This window comes from Coregonus clupeaformis, chromosome 15, assembly GCF_020615455.1.
Source record: "Coregonus clupeaformis isolate EN_2021a chromosome 15, ASM2061545v1, whole genome shotgun sequence".
Classification (NCBI taxonomy): Eukaryota; Metazoa; Chordata; class Actinopteri; order Salmoniformes; family Salmonidae; genus Coregonus; species Coregonus clupeaformis.
The window spans coordinates 2,592,070-2,600,819 of record NC_059206.1 but is presented as its reverse complement, the minus strand read 5'-3'; the positions used below and the strand labels follow the sequence as shown (position 1 = coordinate 2,600,819).

The following is an 8,750-nucleotide window of genomic DNA, read 5'->3' as shown; positions in this document are numbered from 1 at the left end:
TGAAAGTGAACATACCAAAATGAACTGCAAAGCACACATTATTATTGGCCTTGTTACGCGGCGGCGCTCATTAGAATAATACTCAGCATGCTTTGCAATTGTCAATTTTTACATTTATATTTAGTTCATTTAGCAGATGCTATTATCACACCATAGAGCAATCAGACTTTTGATACCAATGCATGGTGAAAAGGGGCCGCAAAAAATAATAATAAAAAAAGAAAAGTAATTTGTATTTTGAAAATACAAATTACAGCTCTCGAATGTATCCTGCTAGAATACATTGGAGTGTAGTTCAGTCCAGTGTAATACAAATTACAAAATACTCAGACGTAATTGAAATACATATTCAAATACTGCTCATCTCTGGTTGGCATCAGGTTTCCTAGTGGAGTCCCCTAGAGGAATCAGAGCTACAGAATGTCTGCAATGAATTGTGTCTACACACACACACACACACACACACACACGACATGACCTAAAACCTTGAATAATCACTAGCATGACATCATCGTGGCAGCACTGAGCTTTAATAATTTGTGTTCAGACTGAGCCGTGTGTGTAACATCCCCATTATAGACCCCCCGACCACACACTCAGCCTCCACACAGAGTCTAATCCCTACATGCTGAAACATAATGCAAAAATTGTTCATGAAAAAAAAAAATGGACCCGATAACTTTAACAGGATCAGGGGGGAAAAAAATGCATCTGGCAACAGTCTATTAAAACATGCAGAGGCAGACGAGCTTGGGGCCTTACTGAGAGGAATGAGACTGCAGCAGAGGGGAGAGGAGAGGGAGAGCTGCCTACTGCAGCCTGCCTGCCACACAGAGCCAGAGAGAGATGACTACTACTATTATCACATGTTATTTTCCCCCGCTCAGCTACCCGTTGATTTGTGTATGAAAACCTAGCGCTTTTCTTTTACTCCTGCATGCTTGCCCCCCTTCTGGGTTTCTGCTTTTTGAGTGATCAGCTGATGAAGAGGCTAGCTGCTCGCCGCTATGCTGGCTTGCTAATTCTCTCCACTCCAGCTGCAGCCGCAGCCCATCCAGCTACAACCCATTCTGATCCACAGAGTCAGACTGCAGACTGCAGACAGGTAAATATTTGTCCTTCCTTCTTTCATTGTTTTCCTTCATTCTCCCTCGCTTCCTCTCTTTTTTCTGAGAATAGGATTCAGCCAGGCTGCATCGCACAGAGGAGACAGGAGAGAGAGAGAGAGAGCGTGTGTGTGAGTGAGTGAGTGAGTGTCTGTCTGTCTAAGTGTGTGCGGTGTCTGTGAGCGGGAGAGGAAGTGAGTGTGTAGGTGTGAGCTGTAACAGATGAGGGGGTATCGTTTGGCAGTCGAGGAGGGGAAGGAAGAGGCAGGTTTGTTTGGTGATGATGGCACAAGCATGGAGCAACACACACACACACACACACACGGTGTGTTTAGCTGTTTTATCTGTCTCTCAGGATTACTCTGTAACCCATTGCATTCCACTGTAGCCCTGTAGAGAAGGCTTTATAAAGATAACCTTAAAGCTGACCGATTATCCTCATGATGCCGTTTGTTGTCCTTTTTACTGTTCTTGTTGCGTTCGATCATTCTGTTTTTATTCATGCTTTTCTCGCTTTTACTGTGTGTGTGCGCGTGTGTATTAGTGTATGTGTGTGTAAGTGTACATGCATATTCCACTGTCGGAATGTCATACAGATCTTTTGTCATTGATGATGACGGTTAGGCCACTTTCGACATGGTCCCCAAGGGTTTGTGTGTCTGTGCCTGTGGCGAGAGGGAGGGGGTTGACTGATCGTATGTGCATTCATAAGCACAAACGACATGTCTGCATGAATATACAGTTACATGCGCTTTCATCTCTGTTTCCTTGTAGATATTCACATTCTAATACAATATAATATGACGTGGGTGTGCACTATCATGGCTGCATTTCTGTATGATTCATACATCAATATTCCGTTCAGATTGGAGTGCATTCCTCAGTCTCTGCTGAATGTGAACACATTCACACCCTCTTTCTCTCTGTCTGTCTGTCTCTTTCCCCCTTTCCCCCTTTCCGTCTCTCTCTCTCTCTCTCTCTCTCTCTCTCTCTCTCTCTCTCTCTCTCTCTCTCTCTCTCTCTCTCTCTCTCTCTCTCTCTCTCTCTCTCTCTCTCTCTCTCTCTCTCTCTCTCTCTCTCTCTTCCAGCCTGGACAAGTAATGCTGCATGCATACATCTAAGCTTTAATTGCCTTTGTGTAAAATACAGCAGTTGCTTGCTGCAGACATTTGCAGCTATGAGAGATGAAAATAAGATACAGACACCATCATGGTGCATTTCCACTGAGAATTTACCCCAGTGTTTTGCCTCAGACTTTAGTGTTTCCACCTGCTTTGACTTGGGGCCAAGGCAAGGCCTCTGGGGCTTATCGGGCAGCATTTACATAACAATGGCTAACTGCGAACATGGGTGTACACCTTCCACGGTTAATACCTTCTCACAAAGCAACTGACCTGTATTTTTTAGGCACTAAAGTACTTCCATATATACTTCCATAAAAAAAATTTTTTAACGGGTACTGGGCTGCCTTCAGACGAGGCTTGTGGGTGTCCTAGAGCAAAACAACCGACATGTACGTTACAGACAGAAGTTAGAAGATTGGCGGTAACGACTTGTGAGGGTCCTATCTTTCCATAGAGGGGTCATATTAGTTTTGTAGGCCAAACCGTTCGGAGGCTACAGACATTTCAGTGAGAAGACGGATTTCTCCTGGTATGATAAACACAGAAGGGGAACAGCACATGCAAAAAAAACATATCTCTAGCGTAAACAGATGGATTTCTATGGGGATTTTTTTATGATGCCAATTTGATTTCTGTGGGGTGCAGACATCGACTCTAGGTTAATGAATAATTGATAGTGAAATCAATAATATATGCACATTTAGTTAATTCTTTGAAGTAGTTTTTGGAAGAGGCTGTTGAATGGTTTTTCAAGGTCAAACTTTGTCTGACTGTCTAAGAGAGGAGATCAATTGAACAGCTATTTAAGAACCACTAAGCTGTCAGGAGTGTAGCTGACAGGAGTTACAGGGGTCAAATCACTGTCAAGAGCACAGTTGTTTCTTATCCCATCCCCAAACTCATTTACAAATCCCTCTTTGGGATTTACATTTTATTGGGCCAATCTTTCTCCTCTTGAATAAGAAGAGAACTTGTACAATGAACTGACACACACTGATTAGTGTGTGTGTAAATTCTCTCGCCACTCAAATATTTGTTAATGTACTGTATCTTCCAGGCGGCAGGTAGCCTAGCGGTGGGCGGCAGGTAGCCTAGCGCTTAAGAGTGTTGGGCCAGTAACCGGAGGGTTGCTGGTTCAAATCCCAGAGCCGGCAATGTGGAGAAATCTGCTGTTCTACGCTTGAGCAAGGCAATTAACCCCCAACAAGAACTGCTCCCCGGGCACTGATGACATCGATTAAGGCAACCCCCTGCACCTGTCTGATTCAGAGGGGTTGGGTTAAATGTGGAAGAACATTTCAGTTGAACGCATTCATTTGAGCACCTGACTAGGTATCCCCTTTCCCTCTTCCAGCAGCTTGTCCATTCCTATATCCATCCTTTGTTTTCTGTGGTTCCCAGGAAGAGTAGATGTTGCTTAAGTAACAGCTAATTGAGATCCAAATAAACAAACAAATCCTCTCCTTCTTCATCCTCTTCTTCCTCCTCCTCGACCACCCCCCATGTGGAGGAGAACGGGGCCTTGGAGGACATGGAGGAGGACATAAGCCTAAAGAAACGGAAAGGTGATCACCACGGCGACAAAGACTCTGAGTCGCGAGACTCCGGCCAGGAGGCTGGAGGTGAAAAGGTCAAGAAACGGAGAGGTAGACCTCCGGCGGAGAAACTGCCCCCCAACCCTCCCGAGCTCACCAAGCAGCTTAACACACTGGTGGACATGGCTATCAACTACAAAGACGGGTGAGATTACCAGGGAGAATTGGGGGCGCTGTGGTAATTATGTATTAATGGATAATGCAATTATATCCACACAGTATTAATTAACTACTAATTAGCGATGTGTAGATATGAAGGGCCATGGTGTTTGATGTCAGACCATGCAGGGAATGGTTAGACATGAATTACTTATATTTTGTGCCTCTATTTCACAGTTTGAGCATTTGTTTTCTTTCAAAATCTTTAGCTGCACTTGATTAGACTTGACTGGAACAATGGAACTAAATCTGGCCAATCTGCCACTCCAGGGATGCTCAATCAAACGCTGAAAGTATTTGAAACAAAACAAATACTATTGTTGGTCGGTAACAGTGCCTGTGCATAATAATTCCAGGTTGGGCCGTCAGATCAGCAAAGGCTTCGTCCAGCTGCCTTCTAGGAAGGAGGTGCCAGAGTACTACGAGTTGATCCGCAAGCCTGTGGACTTCAGGAGGATCAGGGTAGGCTCTGCAGACCGTCTACACTGCATCTATAGGCACAGCACCAACCCACCCAAATCTTCCCACATACCAATTCAGCTCAGCACCAGCCCTCAGCCTTTCAGCCTACTGGTGGCTCACCACTAACCCACCAAATCTTACCACTAACCCACCAACTGATCAGCTCTTCCCCCAAATCTTCCCACATACCAACTGGACCTAGGCCTGTTAACGCAGTCATAGATGGCAGCGCTAGCCTTTAATCTGTCCAACTGTCCCTCCACAACCCTGTGGTTGTCATGAACTAAAAAAAAATGCATTTCCCAGCATCATCCAAGCAAACTTTTCTAACTGATGATGTTGGATTCAGGTACTACACTGAACAAAAATCTAAACGCAACATGTAGTGTTGGTCCCATGTTTCATGAGCTGAAATAAAATATCCCAGAAAGTTTCCATACACACAAAAAGCTTATTTCTCTCAAATTTGGTGCACAAATTTGTTTATATCCCTATTAGTGAGCAGTTCTCCTTTGGCAAGATCATCCATCCACCTGACAGGAGTGGCATATCAAGAAGCTGATTAAACAGCATGATCATTACACAGGTGCACCTTGTGCTGGGGACAATAAAAGGCCACTCTAAAATGTACAGTTTTGTCACACAACACAATGCCACAGATGTCTCAAGTTTTGAGGGAGCGTGCAATTGGCATGCTGACTGCAGGAATGTCCACCAGAGCTGTTGCTAGAGAAATGAATGTTAATTTCTCTACCATAAGCTGCCTCCAACCGGCCTCACAACCGCAGACCACGTGTATGGCGTTGTGTGGGCGAGTGGTTTGCTGATGTCAACGTCATTAACAGAATGCCCCATGGTTGCAGTGGGGTTATGGTATGGGCAGGCATAAGCTACAGACAACGAGCACAATTGCACTTTATCGATGACAATTTGAATGCAGAGAGATACCGTGACGGGATTCTGAGGCCCATTGTTGTGCCATTCATCCGCCACCATCACCTCATGTTTCAGCATGATAATGCACGGCCCCATGTTGCAAGGATCTGTACACAATTCCTGGAAGCTGAAAATGTCCCAGTTCTTCCATGGCCTGCATACTCACCAGACATGTCACCCATTGAGCATGTTTGGGATGCTCTGGATCGACGTGTACAACAGCATGCTCCAGTTCCCGCCAATATCCAGCAACTTCGCACAGCCACTGAAGAAGAGAGGGACACCATTCCACAGGCCACAATCAACAGCCTGATCAACTCTATGCGAAGGAGATGTGTCGCGCTGCATGAGGCAAATGGTGGTCACACCAGATACTGACTGGTTTTCTAATCCACTCCCCTACCTTTTTTAAAGGTATCTGTAACCAATAGATGCATATCTGTATTACCAGTCATGTAAAATCCATAGATTAGGGCCTAATGAATTTATTTCAATTGATTGATTACCTTATATGAACTGTAACTCAGTAACATCTTTGAAATTGTTGCATGTTGCATTCATATTTTTGTTCAGTATAATATGCACTGTATTTATGTACATGTTTTCTGACCATGTGCGGTTATTTTGTAGGAGCGTGTGCGCAATCACAAGTACCGGAGTGTGGGAGATCTGGAGAAGGACATTATACTGCTGTGTCACAACGCCCAGACCTTCAACCTGGAGGGATCTCAGGTGTGCCTCAGGGATGTGATCTAGGCCCGCTGGAGTTCACACCACTGCCTACCGTTTCTACATGAAATCCTCATGCCATGATGCCACCAGCTCTTGATTGTGAGAGGCTAATTCGGTGGCTAATTTGGTTTATGTTATGTGTGTGTTTGCTATAGATATTTGAGGACTCGATCGTTCTCAAGTCTGTGTTTGAGAGTGCACGACAGAGGATCGTCATTGACAATGAGGAGAAAAAGGACAGCACTGCCATCTGTGACGATGATGGAGGTGGAGACAATCAGTTTGTTTCATCAGAAGGTGAGAGACCCGACCTTTGTGATCTCAAAATAAACTGTTCGAAGGACACCTTTTAAAAACCCAATAGGAAAATCAAGATGACGCAGTTCAGTTAACAATGAGAAGATCATTTTCACTTTTACTCACCCAAACCATTGTGAGTCTTATCAAGCGTTATAATTATTTAGATTTTGAATAGCTTGAAAGGATTTATTTTCTCAAAGATCAATGACAGGACAAATTATTATCTGGTTGTCATTATAAAAAGGATATACTATATTCTGTTCCTTTCTCAATCCTTTCTTTTCAGTGAAAACAGTGACAAAGCAGGTGAAACAGAGGATGAAGAAGGAGGAGAGGAGCAGAAAGATGAAGATCAAGAAGACAGTCTACAGTGATGTAGACAGCAATGAGGATCTGGAGGACAATACAGCTAAAGATGAGGGTTGACCTGGAGGACCAACGCTAGTTCATTTACCCTCCTTATCCTCTTTCTTTCTCTCCGCTGTCACTGTTTTTGCAATGCAGCTTATTAGTTTGCTCACCTTGCTAAAGGTTTGTCTCATCTCAAGTCAAGAAGGCTACTCAAAGAAAGGAATTTACGTACTTAATGATGTTGGTCCTCAAGTAATTCATGCAGCCTTAAACGTTCATGTCTCTTGACTATTATTTTGCCTTTTTGTTCTTTGGGATTTAATGGTGTTGCTCCCTTGGTCCTCATATGAAAGCTATTGTGTGTATCCTTAATGTGTAACCAGAGGATATCTCCCCCCTCTTTTTCCATTAGTTGTTTTTGTATTTGAAAATGTTATTACTGTGTGTGTGTGAAAGGCCTTCATACGTCTTGGAGCATGATGTATTTCTGCTAAGACGGAGACCGCCCTCAGAGAGTGGCGCATGTTGATGACATCACTATATGTTGTGTTACAGGTGTGGGAGATGGCAGAAAATGGTTGGTCAGTTCTTCAATATGACCAGGATGGACACTACTGGATTGTTTCAAATCTCAAAATGTGTGGATTTAAAATGAAGTATGATTCTGTAATAAATCTCAAAATGGGAGAATTGTATTTGAACAATATTCTGTTTTCTGAATGACCTGAACACCAACATTGATTTCATACTTAATTAGCAGATATAAACAGATAAAGTTGTATTGTTTCAGCTGTAAGTTTTATATTGTATACTCATGGGCTTCTTGTGTTATTTTGCATCTTTTTCAGTTTGGTTTAGAGTGGCAACTGTCAAGTCCCCAGGTGACAAACAAGGAGAAAAGAGAGATCTTCCAGCAGGAGACCGTAGGGATTTGTGTTGAGGTCTTTTTTTGTGTTTCTCTCTCTTGGCAAGACTGAAAGTTGTCATCCTATTCCTATAAAGACAGTCAGTCCTTGGCAGAACATTTTGACAACCAATGGGGAGACCGATTCTGGCAAGAAGAAGTACAAGTCTCTGCAGTAGCTACACTAAGATAGATTCTGACAAGAAGTTTGTGTGCAAGTATCTACAGTTCTTCTATACTAATCCTGCTTTGTGTAAAAAAAGCAATACATCAGTCAGTGTAGCCAGCAGAAACATATTCTATAGCCCACAGACTGATTATATGGATATTTGTGTAAAGTAACTGTTCAGTGAAAATCTCCCTTTTAAAAGTTAATAGTCTGTTAACTCATGCCCAAATAATGTTGTTGACTCATCCTATACTTGTATTGGTGGCCAAAGCATAAATTAGAGAAAAAAACACTTTAAAAACCCCACCTCAAACAGACCGTTTAATAAAATGCTTGCTCTTTCCTCAGAGTATGATATCATACTCCTGAGGAGGATGAGCTGGCCAATCAGCAGTGTACTTGCATTAATATTTTGTATGACCGATGTACGCCCACACTATTCCAACACAGAAAAGCTGCTTTTTAACATACTTCGTCCAGGGTAGGGGAGGGAATGGCCAGCAGGGATGTAGCTCAGTTGGTAGAGCATGGCGTTTGCAACGCCAGGGTTGTGGGTTCGATTCCCACGGGGGGCCAGTATGAAAAAAATATATAAAAAAAATGTATGCACTCACTAACTGTAAGTCGCTCTGGATAAGAGCGTCTGCTAAATGACTAAAATGTAAATGTAAAATTTCATATGAATCTGGAAACACTGGACAGTTACTTTACTTTTTAGGTACAAGTAAGGTTTGCTGAGGCACAAGGAGAAAGAGGGCATTGTTCTCTACCCATTCTTGTGCTTATCACTCTTTTGAAAGTAGGATAATGCTGTAGCGATGCACTAAGTCATCTGCTACACTTGTATAGTCTCAGCCAGGAGAAGTGAGAAAGGTAAGTGAAGTTTATATTGGCTATTGTATGCCTCTCTCT

The 8,750-nt window shown here is 43.1% G+C and overlaps 1 protein-coding gene across 3 annotated transcripts; it reads left to right on the top strand.

The window, feature by feature from the left end:
• Window positions 1-723: 723 nt before the first annotated feature.
• Window positions 724-7,972, top strand: LOC121582144 (probable global transcription activator SNF2L2). Of its 3 annotated transcripts, none has more exons than XM_041897755.2 (6): window positions 724-1,105; window positions 3,744-3,970; window positions 4,341-4,446; window positions 6,013-6,114; window positions 6,270-6,411; window positions 6,701-7,972. In XM_041897755.2, exons 1-6 carry the CDS (start codon window positions 938-940, stop codon window positions 6,838-6,840), a joined length of 885 nt encoding a protein of 294 aa, XP_041753689.1. In that variant the 5' UTR covers window positions 724-937; the 3' UTR covers window positions 6,841-7,972. The 3 variants fall into 3 exon arrangements, with proteins under 3 accessions (XP_041753689.1, XP_041753688.1, XP_041753690.1); XM_041897754.2 differs by having other exon boundaries at window positions 725-1,105; window positions 3,741-3,970; window positions 6,701-7,970; XM_041897756.2 differs by having other exon boundaries at window positions 727-1,105; window positions 3,759-3,970; window positions 6,701-7,969.
• Window positions 7,973-8,750: the final 778 nt, after the last annotated feature.

Bases quoted from the DNA above. Each gene is read 5' to 3' on its own strand.
- LOC121582144 (XM_041897754.2), top strand. From the start codon at position 938: ATGCTTGCCCCCCTTCTGGGTTTCTGCTTTTTGAGTGATCAGCTGATG. The intron at 6,115-6,269 runs GTGTGCCTCAGG...TGTTTGCTATAG, and splicing joins TCAACCTGGAGGGATCTCAG to ATATTTGAGGACTCGATCGT. The intron at 6,412-6,700 runs GTGAGAGACCCG...CTTTCTTTTCAG, and splicing joins TCAGTTTGTTTCATCAGAAG to TGAAAACAGTGACAAAGCAG.